The following is a 25,756-nucleotide window of genomic DNA, read 5'->3' on the forward strand; positions in this document are numbered from 1 at the left end:
CCCGCTGCGGCCGCCCTGGCCCCCCGCAGCGGCGCCGGGCCCCGTAGCGCCGCGCTTCGCCTCCGGCCGGCCGCCCTCCTCCCGCCCCGCGCCGCCGCCGCCGCCCGCCCGCGGCCCCCCCCGCCGCCCCGATGGCCCTCGGCGCGCCTCCGCCGCGCCCCCCCCGCCGCCTCCGCCGCCGGCCGCCGCGGCCCTAGGGGCGTCGGGGCCCTGCGCTGCCCCGTGGAGGAGAGGCGGAGGCGGCGGCGGGGCGGGGGCGGAGGCGGAGGCGAGGGGGCGGCGGAGCGGCGGCGGAGCGGGAGCCGGCGGCGGCGACGGCGGCGGCGCGGCGGCGATGGACGAGTCGTCGCTGCTGGACCTGCTGGAGTGTTCCGTGTGCCTGGAGCGGCTGGACACCACGGCTAAGGTGCTGCCGTGCCAGCACACCTTCTGCCGCCGCTGCCTAGAGAGCATCGTCAGCTCCCGCCACGAGCTGCGCTGCCCCGAGTGTCGCATCCTGGTGGGCTGCGGCGTGGACGAGCTGCCCGCCAACATCCTCCTCGTCCGTCTCCTGGACGGCATCCGCCAGCGGCCCCGCGCCGCCGGGGGCGCCAGCGGCAGCCCCAGCGCCGCGGCCCCCGCGTACCCCCAGCCCGCCGCCGCCCCCAGCGCCGTCGCCGCCGCCGCCGCCTCGGCCGCCGCCAGCCTGAGGGAGCTGGCAGCCGCCAGCCGCAGCGCCCTGCTAGGAAAGGTGGGTGCGGGCCGCGCGGAGCGGGCGGGCGGGCAGAGCGCGGCGGAGGGCTGCGGGGTTGCCGGCGGGGAGCGGGGCGCTGAGTCCCGGCGACGCTTCCAGCCCCGCTGCCCGGCAGGTGCAGGAGCTGCCGGCTGGCGTTGCCCTCCCGGGAGCGTGGGTCTGCGTGTGAGGTGCGCGGTTTGTTGAAGGGGGGAGCGCTGCAGCGAATGCGGTTATGTTTTAAACCCGCAGTCGAACGCCCGATCTCGCTGCTTTTAAAATCAGTGGCGAGGGCTGCGTCCACTCGGGTGGACAGAGGTCGGTTCCTCCCCGTGTTCCGTATGGCAGAACCCCAAGTGATGTAATTCACTGCCGGACCTCTCCGGGAGACTTCAGAACGGCGACGCTCCCGAAGACAGACGGGGAAGTTTATCTTATCTCTAACGTCATACTTACAGCGGGTAGATGGGGTTATCCCTGGTCCCGCGGATTGTGTCTGAGCCGTACTTCGGTGCTCAGGCTTCTGCCTCGGGAAGGTCACTGCGGAGATGCCGTGTGAAGTTGTGTCACTGTCGTGAATGTTTCAGTTAATTCATTTCCTATTTTTATCTCCTGCGGAGAACCAACAGAGCTGTCCTGGGGTCTCAAAGTTTTGCCTGCAGGAAATGATGGCAAATGCCACACATTGTTCCATAAAAACCAGTTTTGGAGTGAAATGCGCCCAACAAGACTTCTCGCAGGGCAGAGCCTTTATTACTTTGGTGCGGGCTGCCGTCGGCTTCAAGTATTTAATAAAGATTTGTCGAGCTTTAAGAGGAAGCGGGGCAGTGGGATGCCACCCTCTGCTTTTTTGCTTGTGATTTTCAGCTCAGCTATGCTCACTGCTTTGTCACGGCACACAGCTGTTGTCACCTGGAGGTTCAGTGTCCCCAAATGGCAGTTTGCATTTGGTGGGCTGTTTGGAACATGATGTCCTCATTGCACTGGTACTGGAAGTAGGGGCTGCATCGAAGACTTGTTGCATCTGCAGGGCTCTTGTTGCAGGGTCCTGTGCCCTGAGCAGCGTTTGTGGGCACCTAGCAGCACAGGCTCTGCTTCTCCTGGCTGTTAATCCCAGTTACCGTGGGATGTTGCTGTGGGGAATGCAGATATAAAGAGATGCTTTTGGGGAAAACTTACTTGAGAGTAACTTGAGAATGTGAGTACTCTCGGAGAGGTTGAGGTTTTATTATTTCGCCGTAATCAGGATTGCCTGAAGTCACTTCACTAACCCCTATGCCAGTTGTCACGTAGTAAATGATCACACGTCCTGTCTTCTCCTTTTCTGACTTTGATTGAACAGCGCTGTGCTGAGCATCACCACTTCTGTGGTGTGTCTGTGTGGGTTGCTATCCATCTGATTTTGGTAGAACGCTAAGTGGCTCGTGACCTTAGAATCACATTTTGGCTGCTATGGTTAACAACTGCTGCTTCCATTCACTGGGGTGAGTGGATGCTGCTGGGGGGCTGCGGGGCTGTTTGCACAGCTTCTGACTGAGCTCCCAACTGCACCCTGCAAATCAATGCAGCGTGCTTGATCCTTACAAGGTTCATTACAGGGAGAGAAAGTCTGAACTAATCTGCTTTTAAAAAAAGCAGCAGGGGAGAGTAATCCTCCTCGGAGCTGCTGATACAGCTGATTGCTGAGCTTTCCTGGAGGCAGTGCAGCACCTCTCCTCCCCAGACAGCCACTGGAACAAACATGCCTGCACGGGGCTGGAGCAGAACCGTTTCCTATTCAATCCTGTATAGGTCTGAACTGGGTCCACCTTTTCCGATCCTACATGGAGCCGGGACAGCTTATCTCTCTTGGGGAGAGCTATTGTGGTTTCTATCAGTATTTCTGTATTTTTTTTTTTTTGTTCTAGTTTCAGAAATCAGTGTAGATTTGCTGCCTGAGGCTTGAATGCAAATGATAGTGTTTTGCTAATTAATACCTTTCATTTTAATATATAACTTGGGACATACCAATGGGGTTCTGGTTAGGAAGGAGGCTGCTCGTTGCATTGTGCAGTGGCACAGAGCCAAGGTGCTTCCATCAGGCTCTGGTCTTGCAGAGACCCTCAGAGTGCTGTTTATTACCATCACACTGGGGATGTGTTTCTGTGAGAATTTCAGTTAACCTTAGAAAGCAGAGCAGAGCCAGCTTCCATGTTGTTATCATGCCCGTGTTTTGCTGTGGCACATCTTACACTTGGGGGAAGTCTGCTTTGCAGAGTTGGTATTTCCAAAAACCGACAAACATTGTTTGACACTTTGGCAAAACTCAGAGCTTTGTGTTTCTTTCTCTGGGTTCAGATGGTTCTTTCCTAATAGCTTGGCATGGACTGGGTCTCTCCAGAGTGCTGAAATGCGGAATGAGAGGAGCTGGGAATGATCTGCAGCTGAAAGAGTTGTCCAAGGCCAACCTTCAGCAGTACTTGAGAAGTACTGCAGGTGCTCTAAGGCACATGGCACACACCTTAAGCATGAGAGGTCTGGAAATGGTGTATCCCTGCAACTTTGGGCTTGAAGGATACTTCTGATTGTCTTGATCTGCAGTGACATGTGCCCTTGCTAAGCCTGTCAGCCTTCCAGTGCCTGTCTCAGCCTGTAAAAACAGTTGTTTCTACACTATATCTTTTGGGATGCTCACCTTAAAGATATTATGCAAATGCAGAGTATGGTTATAGATTTATAAAAGGGTCTGAAAGCTGAAAGAGTGCAGCAGAAGGATGAGGGGAAGAAAATCCAGAAGCTGTTAGAGTGGCCACCCCTGGGGATAACATAGGAGGCTGAGAGTGGTTTATAATGGTAGTCGCTTTACACACAAGGTTGTAATTTATTGGCTTCTCTGTTTCCATTACCACTGTAGAACCGCTGGGGGAATTCAGGTTCTGTCAAAGTAAATGGCTCCCTCGGACTGCTGAGGCATTATGGTAAATCTGAGTTCCTTACTGAGCGAGTTTTATTTTTTTTAACAATTGTTGGAGTGTATCACTTCGAATCTTTCAGGAGTTCTCAAGATCAAATAGACAGCTAAATGCGTGCAAGTCTTTATCAATTTCCTCACAAACTGGTCGTCTTCCACTCCAGGTGCAAAGCTTACTGCTTGCTTCATATATAACCTGAGAGCAGTGTTTGTGTAACAAAGCAACAGGCCTTAAAAAGCAGAGCTGTGTCTCCATTTCCCCAGAAGAGACATGGCCAAAGTGGCAGAGTCACATGAGGTGTGCTCCCAGCAGGTGGGACAGGTGGCAGCAAGGGACGGCGTAAGGGAAATGCAGTGTTAGCACAGTGACAGATATGCTGTGCTCTGCCTTTCACTGGATGCTTCTCCCACCTTGGATATGTGCAGAACTGTTTTGCTGCCTCAGGTGAAAGGCTGCAGTTTGCTAGCCCAGGAGGAAGGTTCTGAATCCTTAGCCTCACAAGTAGAGGGAGCAGTGCTGGTTTGTTACTCAGTGTTTCAGAAATTGCCTAAAAGAGGTATCAAGCCATTGCTTTTTATGAGAGCACTGTCCTGTCCTGCACTGTCTATTTTTAAGGTTATAGTGGGATCACTGTGGAGTAGAAGCTGTGGAAATTTTTCACTGCAGTATTTTCTAACTGTAGCCCCTTTCTATTATGTGAAGATCTCACTCTGGGTTATACAAAGAGAAGCAGATGAGGTCTTGCATTTATATGCATGTATATCCATTGCAGGCACCAGTGGGCTGAGAGGATGCGTTGTCAGGGGCAGAAGAGAATCCTGAACTTGACTTTTTAATGACCAGGTTTCTGTTGGAGTTTCACACTTGTTAGCAATGCACAACATGAAGTAGACATACCTTAATTTTACTTTTTCTCTCAGGTATATCTTTTTCTGGTTTTGTTGGCTAATGGTTGAGCTTTCTCACCAGCTGTCCAAGCAGTACTTCCAAGTATGCGTTCTAGGTATCAAGGTCTCTGATTTTGAGACAGGTTCGTTGTTTTTTTTTGTCTTACAGATGATTAAAAAGTGTGTTTTAATGCACGAGATTACCAAGGCCACTAAAGGGTACTGTAAAGAGAGTAACAAAGAGTTTTAAAATACTAGCAGTTAAGACTTTCATCACAGAAGTGAGAGAGCATAGGAGAGGGGACTGCAGAGGAGCTAAACCAAATACATTCAAGATTCACTGAGCTCTTAGTTTTTCAGCCATACTGCCATTTGCAGGTGTCACCTTGATGCCCATTACACTTTAGAGAAATGCAATGCTTACCTAACACTGGGCATTATTGTTAGCTTCTACTTGCAAGCAAGAGACTCACAGAATCACAGAATTGTAAGGGCTGGAGGGGACCTCTGGATATTGAGTCCAACCCCCCTCCAAAGCAGGCTTCCTATGGCAGGCTGCACAGGTAGGCACTCAGACAGGTCTTGAATATCTCCAGAGGAGAATCCACAAGTCAACCTGTTCCAGTGCCCAAGAGAGAACGTGTGGTAGACTTGATGTGCCCACGGGGTGACAGTGCCAACCTTTAGGGCTTTCCTTCATGTTCCTGGGTGGGCAGCAGTAGCTCAGGCACACATGGGAGAGCCCAGGGACTGTGTTTAGGGCATTGTGCCACCAACCCTAGTAATGCATGTCAGCATAGCATGCCTTCAGTGCCTCCTCTTGCCATCAAATGTGGATGCTAAGTTTAATCTCTGCACATCATCCCTCTGAGTGTTTCATGGATGGTGAGAGCACATAGAGTGTGACAGTTTCTGGAGTTCAGCAGCTGTTTGCTCAGAGAGAGAATGTACAAACTGATGAGAGTATTACCCTGTGCATATTTGAATTCTGGCAGGTTTTGCCCAGCTCCCCTCAATGCAGTTTGCTTCTTGGGAGGCTGCTGTGTTCCTGAGGCCAAGGGCTGATGGCTGCTCGGGCAGGACACAGGGTCCTGGTGGGTAGGCCCACATAGGTCCCAGCTGCAATGTGTGCTCTCTGATTCGCACATGTGAGCTGCCATACTAACGTGTAGTTATTCTGTAGGGGCTGGGAAGATCTTTTCTTAGAGCCTGGAGTTATTTTAGTGTGCTGTCTCAAAACTTCAGGCTAATTATCTGATTGCTGTTTCAAACTGAACAGTGTGCCTGGAGCTTTCCCTACAGTTTCACAACTTTCTTCAGTGTTTCAAGCTATATCTGTTAAGAAGCAATGCTTACACTGCTTAAGTTTCAGATGAACCTCCAATTCCCTTTCGCGCTCCCGTGACCTGCCTGTAATATCTGTGACTATGGGAAGCTACTTCCTTCTTAAGTCAGAAATCATTCTCTTGGAAGCCTCTCCTTAACCTATAAAAGGCCGTTAATAACGACTGTTTCATTCTAATATCTCTAAGGATTGTAATTTCTGACTTCTGTATTGAATTTGTTCCGTTTTTGGAGGCTTGGTGACTTCTGCACAGTAAAACTCTCCGGGATGCTCGGCTTTCCAGTAGTCCCCCATCGCATAGAGGCTGAATTCTAGCTAGTATTTTCAGTGCAGTCTTGTTAAAATCTGATATTTTACAACAGGTTTCCCCTGTCTGGGGCAAGCTGTCATGGGAAGAACCCAAGATTAGTCCTAATAGGACATGAGAGCCGGGACGAAGATAAACTGCGGGATTTGAGAAAGCTGCCTGACCTTGGCCTCGCCCCAGCTCCCACAGCAGCTGCATGCCTGCAGCTGGGAGCAGGACAGAGCTGTGCCAGCTGCGGGCTCCTCCTCAGCCCTGCACCGTGCCAGCCTGCTGCCTGGTCCTGAGCTGGAAAATAGCCATCTGGACCATTGTGTGAAAGGGAAAGTAAAGATTTAAAAAAAAAAACAAGCAAAGGGAAGTGGAAAAAATTAAGAAAATGTCTCACTGGTACATCTCAGAGCTGGGCTTGGAAGCAGAGCCTCTCTGTTTACCACCCCCTGATCCTCTTTCTTCCACTGGTTTAGGTTCCTCTTACTGCCTGAATGTTCTCCTGGCAGCACAGGGCAGCAGGAGATTGCTGCTGTGCTCTCTCTGCTTGGCTCCAGTTCCATGCTCTTCAGCAGCAGTGTTAAACTTGCTGGTTAGCTTTTCTTTGAGGAAAGTACTGCTTCTGTTGACAGAGAACTCATGGTGGACCTTTAAAATTGAGGAGCTTTAAAAACGCCCCACAGTGTATAGTTTAATCTAATAGTCCTTGCATGTAATGTGATCATTTTTATTGATACGTGCACATGGAATGCTTTTCAGCCCAGGGGAAGGACAGAAGGAAGGAATATTGCTTTGGGTATTAAAAAGACATTTTGTTTTTAAAAGTCGAGAGAAAAATGTGAAACATGTGAAATGAAGAGCACTGTCTGCCCAGCCTTTTGAGTGCAGCTCAGATGAGCTCCACAGCATTCACAGCGCATGCTGTCTGTGCACACCCAAACTCCAGCAGTCCACAACTAAGGGCAGCAGCCACTGCCCTTTTCCTCATGCCTGCCGTTAGCTGCTTTTTCTCTTTCTCTTCTCATGCATTGCAGCCTATGTGCAAGTGACACAAGTGTTTGCACAGCCACATGCTGAAAAATGGCCCAGGATGGGCTGCGCAACATCTGCCCTTGCTCTGCTTCTCTGCTGGGATCATGGGCTCGGTTGGAGTGCCCTGCAGTGCTGGCTTTGGTGAGAGGCAGCTGCAGGAGGCACTGATCAGGCTGCATGGGACTGTGCGCTTTTGCCACAGCAATAGTGTAATGTTACTCGACACAGAGGTGGGAAGGATATTCTGATTGCTGAGACAACGGGACCATGGTGCAAAGCTTGGTCCTGCTGTCTGGTGTGCCTTATGGATCAGTGTCAGCGGAGTTTGTTCCTCTAACTGGCTGATATCTGGAATATGATTTACCACACAAGTGACACTGGTTTTGTGTATGGTGAATGAGTGTACAGAATTGGTAATTATGAGAAGAGGTTGTTTCTTACCCGATGCTTGAAGTGCCTCTCCACTGCTGCAGCAACAGGAGGGAGAGCCTGATTATTCAGGCAAGTTAATGTTAATTTTATTCCCAAGATTTTTTTTTTAAATCTGATATTCCAATATGAATTTGCCATTGCTAATTTTAGAATGGTCTGCTTGCAGAAGATAACAAATCCCAGTTTTAGATGAAATAAAAAATATTTTAACAGCAGGTTGACTAGATTGTTATCAAAATGCTAATGATCAGTTCTCCTGCAGCCTCAGTTATTTTCAGAGGGAAGACTACAATGGACACATCATCTGAATAAGATTGATTTTAATATGTATTACTATCTCATTAAGCTGTTAAAGTCTCTCCCCTTCTGGACAGAGGTTCATTATGTGCTGCAGCTGATGCATCATTATCATGGGCTTAGGTACAAGATGGGCAGAGTGTGAGAGAGAGATCTGAAGTTTTGAGTGCGTTGTATGGGTGAAGACACCATGGTCCAGACCACAAAGAGAGGGGAACAGCTGTGCCTGGTGTGTTGTGTCCTGACTGCCTTCTTGTTGGCAGCCAAACGTCAGCCAAATCCAGGCACTATTGTATTTACTTTACTAAATGATATTTGTAGTAAATATTGTTGAACATGCTTGCTTGTGGATTAATTTCAGGCTAATTCAAATCAAAATCTCCTTGGCGAGTTACAGTAAAAAGATACGATTTTATGAATTTACTTTTTAATTTCTAATTTCATTTTGAAACAGTTTCTAACAGACTGCCTGTTTTATTGGCTGCCTTCTTACATGTATACAAGTGCTTTTGTTGCAGTTTGTTTCAGGTTTGCGATGTTGTCATCCCTGTAAGCAAACCAGTATGTTTTCATTGTAGTTGATAGTAATAACTGATGTGTTTTTAATTATTTTAACCCAGTAAAGTAGAAGGAGGTAGACAACTGACTTCATTTTGCATGTGTTTATCTCTAAATAAGATGCACACATGCAAAAGTAGATAAGTATGTGTGTGTGTACTAAATATATATCCCAGAATTTATAGCTTTTTGACAGAAAAGGATCTTTTCTGCATTCTTGTCTCTCTATGCATGCAGTAGAGTGGGTTGTGCAGTACTGTCACCACGTGATGAACATGGGTGCATTGACAACCTGTTCCTGCACACCCCAAGTATAGATCTGCGCTTGTCATGTGACTGGGCTGCTTTCCTGAGCCACTCCTGTGCCCCATGCTCATGTATACATGGATCCCACTGCTGTTTCGCCTTTTTTTCCAGTGATGGAGCCCCACTTGGATGGGAAAAAGTGAAAATCATAGGCTGAAGCCCCAGCAGCATTGGGGCTGGGCACTGGTTTATCTGCTGTCCCTTGCAGAATTCAGTCAGCAGCTTTCCTCCAAAATCCCTTTATTTTGCATGCTTCTCTTCTAACGCACATAATAGCAAAGCCTTTGGAGAATACAGTCATATGTATGTGTCATAAGATAGAGTAAAATAATAACTGACAACCATGAGATGAATTTTTTTTTTTGTTTCTTGTTTTCTTCTGGGTAGGTCACAGTGGAAAACATCTGATTGTTTACATTTCACAGTCATGCAGCAGTGTAAGATCAGAGTCAGTTGTATCTTTTGAATAATGAAAAATGGACACATTCTAAACTGTAGTTTTGAGCTATGTTGTGGAGAGGAAAACTTTATTTTGAGCTAGCTTGTGTTTGACTTGTTCCAACAAACATGGGACTTCCTTTTGTATGCGGTCAGTTTCACTTTTATCAGGGTATATGTTTCCATGTTGGGGCTATCACTATTCCTATTAAAATAATTTAGCACACTTTAAGTAAAGATCTGAGCAGGGTTCAGCGTATGTAATAACACTGTGAGGACAGGGAGAGGTCATTTTGTGCTTATTAACAAACAGCAACTCAGCAGCCAGAGCTGAACGGACATCTCCCACTCATCCCAAGCCTTGAAAACCAGGAAATCAGTGGTTACAGGGGAAGGTTCGTGCCTTCCTCCCTTTGTCTCACAACAGCTCACTGAAATACAGAGGTGTGGAAGGCCACGGGTCTTTTTCTTTTCAGTTTCTCTGCTTCTAGTGTTTGTTTCATATTAGCTTGCTTGAGCCTCCGTTGCTAAGCATTGTTTTAGCCTTTTCTCTAAGAAGAGCAACATGCAGTTTCAAGAGTGGTTGCATAGATGGTTATGTTAATCTCCAAAATAGAATTACAGAACCACAGAGTCCTCTAGCTTGGAGAAGATCACCAAGTCGAACCATCAACCTGACAGCAGGTCAGAGTAGGTCAGGTTGCCCCATTACTAAACTGGGTCTCTTAATGCCATGTCCACATGCCTGGATCCTTGGCATATATCTGATATGTGTAATCACATGTATCTGCATGTATTGTAGCCCACTTTGCAGAGCCCGTCCTTCAGGCAGGTGTTGTCACTGCTGCCTGTGCAGTAGGTGCAGAGCAGGCTGAAGAAGATGGCGGCCCTTACATGTGGGGACTGAAATGGCGCCGGCACTGTTGGTGGTCAGGGACCCTGGGAGTGGGCCGTGCTGGGCGGTGGCTGTGGTGACTGTATGGCATTTAGTCATGCCGAGAGGTCTCATGTCCTGCGAGAGACAAGGGAGGATCATTCTGGATGCTTTGTTTCCTGTGGGAGTAGGTCTTGTGCGATGGCTTCATCTTAAAAGTATGTGGGAAGCATTTACGGAGGATTTGCCCTGGCTATGCTGCTACTTGGAACTGTTGAGTGTAGTCTGTAAGATTTGATGAGTGCCTTCGAAGCTGTTTAGAGCTAGTGTTGCACTCTCAGCAAGCTGGAGACCCCAGAGTTTTCTGGTGGACATATTAGATTCCATGACTGTGATCTTTCTCACCATTACAGTGAAGTGCATTGTGCTGGGGCCCGTCTGTTATGGAGGTAAAACTCTGGACTCACCTTGCTGTGGGCACTCTATACACAGGCTTCCACCCTCAGGTGCCCGGAGATGACAAGGAAAGGGATATGGTTTTTTTTTGTTATTACTGGGCTGACATTAGAAGAGTTGGAGCCCACCTGCAAAATGAGACGCTGTGGGGAACTGGCTGAAGTTTGGGTTCCTCAGTTACTCTGATGCTTTCTATGAACGTGCACTTCCTTTGCGAGTCAACTCATGACTGAAAAACGAAAGGTTGCAAGCAGTGATGCCAGCTCCCCAAATCAGTGATGCCTTCCCTGTACTGGTGGGATAAACAGAAGCCAAACACACAGCAAAAGATGTGGCCAGCCTGAAACTGTCTCAATGCTGTGGAAACCCTGAATGACTGGTGGCAAGTAGATAAAGGCCAGTGAGTAAAGGTATTTTTTTTTCTTGTTTGTTTGTTTTTTTTCTGAAGAGCTTCCTTGGCTCATGAATAGCATTGGAAGGTGCTTCTGTTGGCAGCATTTAACTTTTACAAGTTGCATGGCTGCAGACCCAAGAAAGCAGTTGTGTGTTGCCCTTTGTCATGTTCATTGTTCAGTAGCTTTGTCCAATGAACTTTGCATAAACACCATTTTGTTTTTCACAGCTTTTTTTTTAAGTGATTAATGAAGGAAAGTGAGTAATCTGCTACTTGGCAGCGTTGCCAGGCATGTGGTGAAAGAGCAAAAGTCTCTCTTTGTAGTGTAGTAGAAAGGATGAATCAATTTCTTTTTTTCTTTTCATTTCCACTTCCTCTTTTCCTCTATCCTCACAGCCCAAAAGGACTGCAGATTCCTAAGATAAGTGTGAAGGAACTGTGATGCCCAAACTGTTCACAGGGACACAGGAGAGCCTTGGGGACCACGTGTTTCCCTGGAGTTCCTGTGGGAGGTGTGAGAAGTCAGTACTACAAGCAGTGATACTGTGGCACCTCTGCAGACCCATTTGGTTGGAGAAGTATAATTCCTAGAGAGGCAAACTTGAAGAATGGGATTTGTCTGGCTTTGTTTCATTGACTTGGTACAAATATTATTCAAAGTGCTGATTCAAGTGCAGAGTAGTCACTCTGTTGCTTTGCTTTGACTCTGCCCCATGTTCTGATTTTGGCTCTGTGTGCAATGAGCAAGTTGGGCATTTCCCTCTTGTTTATTCCCACTCTTTCCATGCCAGTTTTCCCTTGGCATTGTCCTCCTGCCTGTCTCTGTCCCCTCTGAATGCCAGAAGTGTCTTTGCACAGGGATGTGCTCTTGAGCTCCTTCTCAGCCATCCCACAACCCTCCTGCTCCTCTTATATGTGAGCAGCATCAGGGCAGAGGTGCACCAGAGAAATGGCACAGAAAACAGGACCTAGCAGACACAGCCACAGGCAGAGAGAAGTAAACATTGCAAACCACATGTATTTGTGTTTTGAAAGGTTATAGTAGCTTGAGAGGAACGCTGCTGTTGATTCCTTAGTTGTCTTGATACAGTGAGGATGCTCTAAGGAAGATTTCATTTTCATGTTGGAGTGTTTCTTTGGGTATACTACTTCCAAATTGAATACAGAAATTGAATACAGAGTCATTCTCACGTCTTTATTTCATTGCAGCTTTGCTAGAGGAGCTCTTCTGATTTGTGGAAAGGTTTAGAGTGGAAAAATTGTTCAACATCCAAAGTATAGTCTCATACTTAATGGCTTGTTTTAATTTCCCAGTAGAGATACTCTGTTTCTGAGCAGTGATAGTAGAATCTTGACCTTAAGTTACAGTTTCATTCTTTAATAAATATAGTTATCTTACTTAATATCTCTAAACACCACAGAATGCTTTATAGAAAATAGTATCAGTGTTGCTTTTTGGGATGAGAAACTAAAGCACAGAGAGGCCTGCTAGCATTAGGGTGGAGACTGCATGACCTTAGGCTCCAGGCACTGCTGCTGTGACCCTCGATGTCCTCAAGTTCTTGTCGTCATTCATGTGTTTGGAAGAGGCATAACAGGCATTTCACAACAGGTCTTGCTCTGATGATTTTCACCTATTCCACTGTGTACTACAGCTCCATTTGGCCTACATCCAAATTTAGTTTCTTCAGTTACTGACATTGTTCCCTTCTTCAGCTTCCTAATACTAAAATGCTGTAAAATTAACTGGAAGGCAACTATTATGTTCCCTATTTCTTTCTTTTGTCTTCACATTCTGGATGTTTTTTGTTTGCACGTGTTTATTTTTCCTTTGCTTATTTTCTCTTTTATTGCATCTATGAAGCTTTTGTTCTCCATTTTTATGTCACTTGACATATCAGAGAAGCCAAGTAAAACCTTTCTCATTGCTGCTTCAAGTTGAAAACTACTTTTTATGCTGAACAATAATTGTATTACAAGGGAGCCTGATGTGCCCTCAGTGCCATTACAATATGTTGAATAAAAGGTAATTTAATGGAAACAGTGGAGTATTTGAAAGTTCACTCTATGCAAATTGGATTTTTGCCTTCTATTATTTACATTACACCTTATTCATATTTAAGGCCACGGGGATTATCATCTGCCTTAATGGCTTTATTTAATAAAGACTTTAGGATCTAGCACAGGCTTCAGTCTGTTATCAGGATTTCAATTAACTAGCTTTGCCTTCGGTTGCTCCATAAATCCTATAAATACATCTAAATAATTAATTTGCTTTCACTGGATGGTAGTGGCTACTCTGAAATATAGCTGCTACATACGTAGCTGTTAAATGACACAACTGTGCTCCTAACTCATTTTATTGTTTTGTCAAAGCATCACAACTATAATGTTCTGCTGTTAAGGTGAATAGCTAGACCATGATCAGCATCCCATGGTAAAAGACCTCATAGAAGAACCTGAGTTGTGGCTGAGGACCTTTGGAATTAGTTTACAAGTGCACCTTGAATTCTGGGAGGAGAGAATGGAGACAGGTGGGTACCACAGATGAATGTACCCCCTAATGGGGTGCCTTGGGTTGTGACTGAATATGATGTGAACCAGAGGCTGGATGAGGGTGATTGCAGGGTGGAGGAGTGATCATTAATGCAGGGGACTGTGGGCTGCATTATGGCCAGGTAGCATAGGCAACCCTGGAGCTCACCCATTTGCAGGGGGCTGTGCCCCCTGCTTGGGGTCTCTGTCCGCATGCAGAGCGACTCTGCAGATTTAACTAGTCAGTGGTTGCCCTGAAAGAAGCAGAACAGAATAGAAATTGGCAGCTGTGCAGAAGTGCTGTTGATCCGAGATCTCTTCCAAGTAGCTCTGGCTGACTCACGTCCTGAGGACCTTTGCAGTCAGATTTAAAACTGCTGCAATATTTAAAGCTTTGAAAATATTTTTCACCTATCAGTGTGTGATTAACCGAGTGTATGAACTCGAAGGGAAACATAATATTTATTAAACGCAGTTTACTTTAGTCATTTTGGCATTTGATAGGCAAAGATTATGCATTTTTCCCAGGAGCTACGTTAATAATTTCAGCATGATAACTCTAATTTTAAAAAGCACTTTTCTTGGTTTAGGGAGGGTTGTTCGTGCCTGTGTACAAGTAGAGCTTTAATTAAAATTTCTTCTCTCCATTATTTCAGAAGTTTAAAATGCACTTTCTGCCCCGTGAGACAAAAAGATGAGTTAAATTTACAGTGCTAAAAGGGTTAATGTGTGAAAAAGAAAACATTCAAGGCTGCCTTAGTGACAGCTTCATTGTGTTGGCAAAAGAAAAAGATGAAACACAGCCACAATTTACTTTCCTTGCTATATAATGATTTGTTTTATATTATTGTGAGAATTCATTCTATATCCAGAGAAGATGGAAAGCATTGAAATGGTGATACTGCCTCTGTTGAGTACACGGTTTGGTTCTCCTCAGTGGTAATGGGAGGACGGTTGGACTAGATGATCTTGCAGGTCATTTCCAACCTTGTGATTCTATGATTCTATGAGTTTTGAATGTGCTGATTGGTGCCTTTTGAGAAGCTTCCAATAGAGGATGCTGCTCTTCACTTTTAGATTTCTTCCTGGTCCTTATGGAAGTCCTGAAAGAGAAGATACCTGGTTTTGTGAGGAAGGTCTAAGCAGCTGAAATGCAGTCCCTGCCCTTTGGTGCTTATTGTAGCAGATAAAATATGGGGGAGTTCTCCATGAGTTTGTCCAGCATGGGAACCAGAACCAGTGCTCTTAGATACATCTGCCAGGGGAAAATAGGTTGTGTTTAGCAAGTTCACAAAATATTGATCGTTTAGTACAGGTTGTTCATCCATGCAAGCAGAGGTTATTACCAGTGTTAGCGAACCAATGAGTAAACGACTGGATGAGAGTTTGCTTTATTTCCCATAGACTCCTGCAAGTTTTCCTGAAAATATTTTCCTACAAATCTGAAAAATGTTTCCTCTAACAGATGTTATTGTTTATAGCACAGTTACAGTAAAAACAGAACTTGGGTGTATGTCAGTGCTTGCCTGGAGTAAACTCCACCCATACAGTTCACAGTCCTTCAGAAAAGCCAGAAGGGACACCAACATTGTGTCTCTCATCTAAACCTGTGTTTAAGGATGCTGTAATTATTTCTTGGGAGATGTTCATTTATGTCTGCCAGTCCTGTTAAAATCCTCACAAAAAGTCAGGAGCAAACAAAACAATATTCTGCTGCTTTCTTGGGTTTCCTATGGTAGTGCTTTTGATGGGTTTGTCACCTTTCCCTCTGGCAGGGATAGGATTTGACTCCCAGAAGTTCTCAGCTGGACCCGTAGCCCTTAAATATTATGTGTGTAAGTAGTGAAGGTCATCTGCTAGCTACCTGATGGCAAAGTGGCTCCTGCAACAAGGAGAGCAAAGAAGAAAGAGTGCAAATGCTATAATGCAAAACTTATATTTTTCTTAGAAGATTGATTGCAAGCGCTCAGTCTATAAAGAAAGAAATGTTGCTCTCACTTGAACTCAAACTTAATTATTGTTTCTGCAGATGGAAAACTAATGTTCATGACAGAGTTCAGTGCTAGAGGAACACTGCCTCAGAATGAAACTTTGGTTTTCTTATTTTATTTCAGTATAAGACATTGTTATTTTACCCTTACAAAATAACCAACGTTCCTGATAGGAAATTGTTGGTCTGTTAAGATAAACAAAGTCATCTGTAGCTAATGTGAATGGTCTTTTGCTTCTTCTGTACAACGCACGCAAATCTCTTTCTTGGCTCTTCCGTCAGTCTGGTTCTCTCATCTGTGCCCATGGAAAGGCCCTGGCTTAATTCCTTCTGAATCATATTCTGTTTGTCTCATTTCCTATTGCAGTGATTAAAGCTGAGGTGGGCATACCCAGGCTGTAACTTCTATGCATAGGCTTGCTAAGCTGAAGTATGTGTTATTAAAATTTCTGCTATCTGTTTAACACACTAAAACCTGCTAGGTGGGTTGAGAATAAATGATAACATTACCACATTCAGTACTTGTTATTGTGCGTTTATGGGAAAGATCAGGTTGTGTCTAGGGGACCTGGACTCCTGGGTGTACTGAGAAATGCATACACTTGGTAGATGGAAAGAGGCAAAAGATACTATACTTTTTATTACTTTATATATTATATACTTTATATACTATACTTTTTAATACTTTATATTAAGATATACTGCTTAATAGATGCCTGGAAAGAAGTGCTGGAAATGCACTAGAGAAGCAGCTGATGTCCCTCCAGTGCTGTGTAGTTGAATATGGGTGTTGATAAGAAGAGTATGTCCCCATACATTGCTGGTAGATGACAGAATCAGAGAGTGGCTGAGAAGGGAGGGAACCTCAGGGTTCATCTGGTCCCACTGCTGCTCGAGCAGCGCCGCCCTGAGCAGGGTGCCCAGGACCATGTCCAGAGATACTGAACAGTTTATTAGTGCAGCATGGACTGTGCCTGATCCTGGCAGTGGAGATAATGGCTTTAGAAGTAAGCAGTCGTTTAGGAATTACACCCCTCTGTTAAAATTCAAAGGTTGTTACTCAGGTAGTTTCTTGATTGGGTGCGTTTTTTATGTTCAGATGTGTGCTATTGGTGGCTGAAAGCAGAGCTAGGAAGTGCAACCATCACTCCCATCATTTATCTGTGAGAATCTGTCTTTTCTTCAGACTCAGGAAATTGTTACCTGTCCTGAAAATTTATACCTTGTCTTTCCTTTGGAGCTACTGTGAGTTTATCTGAAGTATTTATAGGTATTACAGTTATTTGAAAAACAGGTTCAGCCAAATAAGAGACCTCAGTAGAGCAGATTAATAGCAGAGAGTCCTTTATTTAACTTGGCAAGGCTCATCACAAACCATCAAAGAAAGCGGTCACTTTGTCAGTAGTATTGAGTGGATGGATATGATAAACAAAGAGGTCACAAAGTTTACCTCAGAAACAGAAATGCGCAGGGCTTGCCAAACAGCTTTATACTCAAATATAGGTGTTCAGCGTATTCAAAGCATATGAGGTTTGTAGCTGTTGTTCCCATAGGTATTCATGAGTTTCTGCAAAATGCAGGCAGGAAACAGATCTTGAAGGAACCCAGAAGTGACACACAGCTCATCTGTTTTGCTGAACTGTTTCCCTAAATTAAATCCACTGCTTCCAAAGTGAAGTTGATAATAGGATGTTGGAAACAGTCTTCCAGCAGTGATTGGGAAAACAGCTGCCAGCAGCCCATTGCAAATACAGGTATTCTGGCGATAACTCTCTGTTCCCAAGTGTGGTGCTCACTTAAGGTCTAATCTCAGCAGAAGCTTTAAATGCATACTTGTGTTAATCTTCGTTAAAGCATTTTTGCCTGTGGTTAACTATAGCAGCATGTTCTCAATTAAGCGTGTGTCTGAGATGTCCTCTGCAGAAATGAACGGCTGACTTGAGGTTAGAGAGAATTTTCTCTGCACAGCTTCTGGGCTCTGTTCTAGCTAGACCTGTCCGCATCTGTTTAAAAGGAGGCAGCGGGTGCTGCAATGGCTTCTGTCCTCATGTCAGGAATTAAGAACATGGTTGAAGACCTTCACTCTGTAATGCGTAGGAGAGCAGGTGAAGGAGCTGGAATGAAGCAGAACTGTAGAATGTAATGCCAGTGTTACTGCCCTCTGTCAGCTGTTGCAGGGAGGATGAGCATTACAAGTGTCACTGATGTCTTTAATTATATATGGCCTACTTACTAAAATATTCATAAGAAAGGGATGCATCACGTGCAAGTTTTTGTTGGAAGGAATAAAGGTTATTCTTAAATATCAACATGGTGATTCCCCCAGCAGGTTCTTCATCTGGCAAAACGATTGCTGCATTTACCACACAAAAAAATTCAGAGCTGTCTGTCATTGATGTGCCTCCTTTTCTCTGGTAAGTCATTCCACAGCAACAACTGTCGTAGCTGTGTCTTAAAGAAGTAAGTGCTGCAAGTGTGAAAAAATCCTGGCTTCTGATGAGCAGCTGGGGAGCAGAGGCACTGATTTATAGGAAAACATAAGTGTTGCAGAATACAAAAGGTAGTGTACTCTTCATTTTTTGGTTTGATGAGTCCTGAGAGCCTTGCATGACTGGGAAGTCCCATAAAGCATATGGTTAGCAAATTGGATGAATCCTAGTCTGAAGTTAAGGTAAAAATAGAGGAACTGGTTTTAGTGCTGTGTTTTTTACCGCCTGCGCTTATGTTACAATTGTGCTAGAAATAGGAACACTAAACTTACAGCTGGCAACAGGTGATGAACAGAGGGATTGTTCTGGATGTGCTGGGGAAAGGCAAGATGAAAGCAGAATGACTTGGAGGCTCTGCTGTTTTAATAACGTAGCTTCCTTAGGTGCAGCCCAGCAGTACCCCTGAGAGCAGTCATTATTCATTTCTGTGCGCTGGAGGATGTTGGTGGCTTAGTGTGCATCCTGGTCCTGGCCCTGAGCCGTGGTGCTGTCACAACAGGGCGACGGAAGGGAGAAAACGTGGCGTTATCTCAATGAACCATGCATCTGCACCATCATCCTACTCCCCTTCTCTCTGGATAATGCATGAATTTTGTTTCTTGCTTCCTGGGCAAGCAGAACAACCTCTCCAACTTCTTAGTCAGCAGTCTTTGGGAAACGCTAGTATTTGCTTGAGCACTGCTGCCATATTCCTTGCCTGTTTCCAGGCTGTCCACGAATGGCTGTGAGGCCAGCTGAGCAATGGATAAGCAGCAGTGCTTTCTCCTCCTCCCTTTGCCCAGCCTTGGTGCTAACAGCCAGGTGCCCTCACACGCAGGCACATTTAGCTGCGGTCATACTTGGCCTCCTCACAATATGAGCCAGGCCATGGCTGTTTTTAGGAAAAGGTCCTGAACTTATGTCTGGCTTTAACCAGATGACTTAGGAATCCGCTTGTGGGATGTTTTCACCCAGTGTGTAATAACCCTCCCTGGCAGCTGCTGATGGCCTGCCAGTGCAGGTACACTGGGTGGCGTCATGGGCTGCTCCTTCCTCAGGAGTGGCACTGACACCACAGCCTGGCAGCACCTGGTCATCCTGGTGCCTCTGCTGACTTACACATCCCTTTCCCGGCTCTTGAAGGTTGGGTAAGGCAATAGAGTGCTCCTGACCTTCAGTCCTCAAAGCGTGGACCTCACAGATACCATTTATTTAAACAATCCTTTTGCTGTTTCTGTCCCCAGAGTTCTTTTCTGCTTCAACTCCAAGGGAACGGCATGCAGTTTCACAAAGAATATGCTAGGGGATGACCATGTGGTCGTCACCTTCAGCCTCCTCTTGTGGGAGAAAATATCCAAAATAATGACTGTTCTGGATATGTCCATGAGCCATGTGCCTCCCTGTACCCTGGTTCAGTAGAGGCTGCAAGTGGCTAACCAGCAGTTGTTTATCAAGAAGCCAGATGCTGGCAAGCCCATATTTTGAAACCACTGTGGAGCTGGCATTTTTTGAGAAGCCACCTCCTGTGAATTTGAAGCATGTAAGCATGCAAATTGCTGCCTTCTTATGCTCTTGCAGGCCATAGAGTTGCATTTGTGTTCAGATTGCCCAGCCAGCCCCCCCACCCCATTGAGGTGGGTCTTGCTGGCATGTGGAGCTCCAGAAGTTGCCTCAGGACGATAGCTGTCTTGAATGGAGATTGAGCCACTCTGTCCAGGCTGCACATGTGGTTGCAGCTCTTAAAAAGCTGTGTGCAGTGATGGATCATAAAGGGCGCTTAGCAGACACTTGAGGACTTTTTTTCTAGGTAAGGACTACAAGAAATAATTTCCAGTAATCACAGAATCACAAAATTGTAGGGGTTGGAAGGGACCTCCAGAGATCACCGAGTCCAACCCCCCTGCCGAAGCAGGTTCCCTACAGCAGGTCGCACAGGTAGGCATCCAGGCAGGATAAGGTCTGGAGTTGATGGTAGGGGAGACTGTTAGGTCTACAGTTTGTCCTTTATCACAGCAGTGCTCCAGATACCTGATAATGAAGAAGTCAACGCAGGTGACTGTTGTTTTACTAGGAAAACATGAAGGAATACTGGTGGCTCATCCCAGATGTTCCTTTGCTTACTCTGTGTAGCAAAGGCATATATATATATATATGTAGGACCAACATAGATTAAGTTTCGCAAAATATAGGAACTTTACCTTATCATGGGAAATGCCATCTGAAATCTAGCCATATGTATGTCCAACACGTATGTTGGACAAAGGAGGTATTATTTTCAGGTATTTTCAGGAGGTATTTATTTTCAGGTAACAGGACTGTTCTACAGCTGGCGCACTGTAATTTGAGAAGGAAAAGGCAAGTTTGGGTCTGTGACCATAGCTATGCTTCATAGGGTGGTTTGGGATGAGTTTTGGAGGCAAAAAAGACTGATCCTTTTATGTGCTGGTTCTGTGATGTGTATGTAACATTTCATATTGGTAAGTAAATCACTTTTATGAAAATGAAGCTTTAAGGGAAAAAAAAAGTCTCTCTCTTCATAGCTCCAGAACCTACAGTGCTTTGGTTTTCATTATTATTTATAAGCAGGCTTCCTTATCGGTAAGAAATCCTGGTTTATGTCTTGGTTTTACACTTGGTGATGCACTGCTCTGTCAGGGGTCTGTAGGATATGTGTGTTGAAAAAAATGAAATGGTGTGTATTGATCTTTAATGCAGAAGCATCACGAGGTGTATTTAGATGTACCAACCTAGGGCAAAACACTAAAAGGAAGGAAGAAAAAATTGCTCTGAGCAGAAAAATTTTTATTCTCGATTGTTTTATAGCAATATGTAGTAAAACAAGTACGTGTAATTTACCTCTTCTTGTTGACTGCCTTTGCAGAACTGTATCTGAATCATTTCCTGTTAGTGAATAAAACCAAGAGGTTTTCAGGGTTGTTTAGTCTGGGCAACTGGGAGTTGGTGTAGCTAACGTGTTCCAGGAGGTTAACCACTGTGATCTCTCTTGTCTGAGTCGTTTCCCTTTTTCACAGGGTGTGCAGCCCCTATGGTTGCCTTTCAGGTAGCGAGCGATCAGCTGTCTCCCGTGTATGGTGAAAGAGCTCAGTCTGTGGCCACGTGAAATCTCAACGACATGCAGCGCCTGTCTGCTGTGGCCTGGATGAAGATAAAGGAGGGCGACTCTTCCACAGCAGCAATTTCCTTTTCCCAGAATAACATTCATATTTTATGTGCAATAGTTTTTGAAAACCTCATTTTGTATTCACGGAAAATCGCGTTAATAGGCAAGGTATTTATCTGTAATTCACATCTTTAACGGGGGAAACAGTGGTTCCTCCAAGGCATTCTAATGGAAATTTCTATTTCCCGATAGAATCCCCAGAACATTAGGAGGAATTTGAGGTGATGCTGACAAAGGGGAGCAATGAATGAGGACACTCCTGACCAGCACAGTGCCGCCCCTCAGGAAAGCTGGGCACAGGCCATGGGGCTTTGTGCTGCACTGCCATCTGCAGCAGGCGATTACACGGTTTGCAGTTAGCTCCTGGTGTCAAGATGCTCCGGTCGCAGAGTTTTTCCAACGTAGCTGTTTCTGTGGCACTAAGTCACTAATCACGCCTGGGATGCCTGCAGGCAATTGCTGCTGGCAATGCTTTCTTCAGTATTTAACCTGTGTGTTTTTGAACAGCGGTCTTTCTTGTTCTTCTCTTATTAACTTCATTTTGGAGCTTATCATTGATTTTTTTTTTCATCCTGTTCTTTTTTTCTTTTAATAGCATCTGATATGTGTTGGTAATTAATTATTTAGTGGGCACGGTACGACATAAAAGGGAATATTTTACAAACGATTATATTTTTCTCCTTTTTATGGCTTTTTGCCCCGTGCTCTTGTGATCTCCCAGAAGCTGATCTCATGGATGATGAAAGCAACGCTAATGGGCTCCCGCTCATACATGGTTATAGGTGTGCTGCATTTCAGTCCCTGTGTGGAGGATAAATTCCTTAATGGAGATTTGGAGGATTTTTCACACGTAGCACAAGCATGCTAATGGATGGCTATAGCCAATTCCATTCTTGGGTTTCAAATTTATTTTCATGAAAGCTTTGGGCTTAATTCAGTTGAGAATGTGCTCTTAATTCAGTAAAAGAACAACAGAGGTTATGGTGAATACTGGAAGTCTGATGGCCATTGTATTAATTTTTAGAAAAGAAATGCATTCTTATTTGTCATACTATTTACTTAACAAGAGGGCTGCAAGCTGTGGAAACCCATTGTAATTGAGTCTGTACAAACAATTTCTGTACACATTTCTGTTTGACTTACATCAACAGTAGTCAGCATTTAGAAGCATACTGAAAGGCTACAAAAAGGCAATATTTTTGTGATGGGGAGTTTGTTAGGTTCATAGTTGACCCTGGATCTAGAGAACTGAGTGAAGGTAAAAGTCAGCAGACTTTTTTATATGTATATTTAAAATCCTATACCAAACCTTGCTAGCGTGAGGGTCTAAAAGGAACACTAACTGAATTATTTTGTTTCTGAACACACACATCTTGACAGAGTTAGTTTTTAAAAAGAGAGTCTTGCCCTTCCTTTATGTGGTTATAAGTTAAGAGTGCTCGAGGTAGTTAGACGAAAGTTAAACAAAATACTGTAAGGCTGATTTGTTTGTGGTGTTTACAGTCAGTTAGCTTCTAGAGTAAACTTTACCCTTTAAAGGCAGAGATGTTTTTGCACTCTAATAATATGTGGTTTTTAACGATTGCTCTTTTATAAAGTTCTGCACATGCCGGTAGGTTCCACATGTCCACAGAAGAAGGCCCAGGTAGCTGTGTGGTTAAGGAGTTGTTCCTCAGTGAGCGATCCTGGGTGGGTAAGAGGTGAGCTGGTGCCCCAGATGTGCACGTGAGGGTCACAGTTAGCTCCTTGTCTTTACTTCCCTCCATTTAAGAGTGTGAGCTTCAAAAAGAGGCAGAATTTGATGCAGGATGGTAGCACGCTGTCCAAGCGGAAGAGGGAGTAAGAAGAGACCTGTGGGACCAGGGACCCTAAAGTCACCCAATGCATTTGTCTTCTGTCATTTCCCTTCTGCTTTTGTTTGGCTTGGGAGAAAGAAAAGCTCAACAGTCTCCCATCTACCTATCCTACCTGATAGGTTTCTATAATACTACTTCTTTTCTCCAGAGGAAAATTTAGGATGACAGCAATGGAGATGCATCCTCATTAGATGTTGTATTGCTTTCTGTACTATTTTTCCTTAAGTTGGGTTTGGCTGGTTTGGGCTCTCTCAGGAAAGACCAACTGGAGTGTTTTAGCTGTATCAACTACGTTTCTGGGAAATGCTTAAAACTTCTCCAGTTGGATGAGTAAATGCATCCAGCGGTGGTTCTCCAGAGCCCTCACACTGTGTGTCTTCTGCTCACTGCACTGCTACCTCTGCTCACCTGTTTTCTCTGCATCTGTACATATATTGTCACTGCCAATTTTTGGTGTAACTTACACCATAAACACCTGAAAGCCACGACCTGATTTTACCTGCAAGGTCCCGTGTGAGTAGGATATGGTGTAAAGAAATATTACTAGTAATGATGACCAGATGTAGTGCAGTAGTAAAGTCGAGCAGCTTTCCAGCTGTGTCAAGGCAGTGAGCTTCACCTTATCTCAGTTCCTCTGTCTGTGAAGTTGTTTTACTTTCTTCTCACAAGGAGACTCTGTGATGATTCCTTTCAGCGTGGAACTTTCAGCCTAGAGCTTCTCTATGGTTTTGCTGCTCATGCAACGAACTGCTGAGAGGTGAAGTATAGGAACACTGGAAGAAAGGCCATACAACTCGAAATAAGCTTTTTCTGCAGTAGTGTTAATTTTGTTGTTGGTTTTTTTTTTTTTTTAATCTTTGTACATTTGCCTTTCAGAAATATGGCAGATGTGATATTCTTGCTTATGTAGTTACTTCTTTCCAGAGATCTGCCACAGGGTTTTTTTAGTGAGGACTTCACATTGTCACCTCCGCTGCCACCTCTGCTGTCTTAGGGCTGCACTAGGCTCCCTGGGAGCAGCTATGAATTCAGGTGCAAAGTGAGATATGTAGCTGGCAGGAGGCAGCATTTGCGGTCCCAAGGGACAAGGCCTGCCTGATATGTTTGCAGAGCACAGCACACTTCAGCAGCCTGAATTCTGCAGCAAATTGATGACGCTTTGGTTAAGGCTAATGGGATTGTTACTGCATGAACGCAGCGTGTGCTGCAGGCACAGGGGGTTAAGGAATGAGGTGCTTTACAAGGATGCATCAACGGGATTACGCTGACAAACAGAAAATAGGAAAGAGAACTTTTCAAATGCTAATTCATAGGTCTATAAGGTGAGGTTTTATTCTTGCAGTTGTGACATACCGTTCTACAAAGGTTGCAAGACATGGAGCTGTTCTTAATGGTACCAAATCCTACCCTTGTTTTTTGATAACTAATCCCCATCTTTTTCTCTGATACTCTGAAACAGCTTTTCATTTCTGCTACCTTTGGATCTGGGAACTGATGAAGCTTGAAGCAGAGCTTGAAAGGCGAACAACAGTGATATTTTGCTGTTACTGTGAGCTGTCTCCACTGCAGTTAGTGAGGAGTTCACCATGACTTGTGAAAAACAAGGATGGGAGAAAGGGAGCTGGAAGGTGGTGAAACTCTATAAACATAGCAGTATTTTTTCCACCAAAAATCTGGTATTTAAATTTACTAAAGTAATTGGCACAGTGACAGGTAACTGCTGGGACATTACCTTCAGCGTTTCATGTGCATTCCACAAGCTTGTTCAGCCTGTTTGCAGGGCACAGCACCTGATGTTTCCAATTTAGTGATGGAACAGTACCCCTTGGAGGCTTGTGCATGTTATCTTACTCAAGGTAAATCCTCTTGTTGTCCGCCTGTAGGAGCACGTAATGTATCTAAATCCCAAGGAGGCTGATGTGCTTCCAATAGCCATGCAGGGGAGCCATGCACCACAAAGACTGGTAGGAGCTGTGATTATCCTGAACACAAGCAGAATTGTGTTCCAGTAGCCATGCAGGCTACTAGAATGGGATCGAGAATTTGAGGTGTCTGTGTATATGTTGCTGGCTCCTGCTGTGGCCCAATATTCTCCATCTTTTAGCATGCTTCAGTAGCTTCTCAAGCTTCTGTAAGCCAGGTCAGTGGCAAGATCCTTTTAATACATCAGAAGGAACTAGAAGGTAATTCTTGCTGCTGAATAAGGTGCAACTTTACATAGAATCATAGAGTTGTTAGGTTGGACAAAATCACAAAGATCATCTAGTCCAACCATCAGCCCATCACCACCATGCCCACTAACCACATCCCTCAGTGCTACCCCAACCCTCTTCTTGAAGACCTCTAGGAATGATGAGTCCTGCTACTCTTCTGGGTAGCCTCTTCCAGTGCCTTACCACTCCTGCGAATAAATTTTTCCTTTTGCAGCTGTCAGTGATTTTCCATGGTGTTCCCTTGGTTTGGCTATAGTCTTGCATGGACAGTTCAGTCCCATACTTATTGCAGAGATCTGCCGTTGACTCTTCTTTTACTGTTCTTGGCCTGAAATGGAAAACGAGACTGGTGTCACCGGGCCTAAGTTGATATGCATTTTTATAGCTGTAACAATGAAAAACCATGTCATTTTATTTCAATAGACATTCTAAACACGAAGGTATATTGGCAGGGAGATGTGTCTGACCAGACTTTTTGCTGATCAGGGTTAATGAAGCCATGGTTTTAATTCCAGGTCAAGGGTGGGTGAATTTTT

The 25,756-nt window shown here is 45.0% G+C and overlaps 1 protein-coding gene across 1 annotated transcript in view; it reads left to right on the forward strand.

Moving 5' to 3' along the window:
* Nucleotides 1-302: 302 nt before the first annotated feature.
* SH3RF3 (SH3 domain containing ring finger 3) overlaps nucleotides 303-25,756 on the forward strand; it is a 234,342-nt gene continuing 208,888 nt past the window's right edge. The window contains exon 1 of the mRNA XM_048962496.1: nucleotides 303-730. Within this exon, the coding sequence (XP_048818453.1) occupies nucleotides 335-730 (396 nt within the window). The 5' untranslated portion in view covers nucleotides 303-334. The remainder of the gene's footprint in view (nucleotides 731-25,756) is intronic.

The sequence above is a fragment of the Lagopus muta genome, chromosome 1 (assembly GCF_023343835.1).
Source record: "Lagopus muta isolate bLagMut1 chromosome 1, bLagMut1 primary, whole genome shotgun sequence".
Classification (NCBI taxonomy): Eukaryota; Metazoa; Chordata; class Aves; order Galliformes; family Phasianidae; genus Lagopus; species Lagopus muta.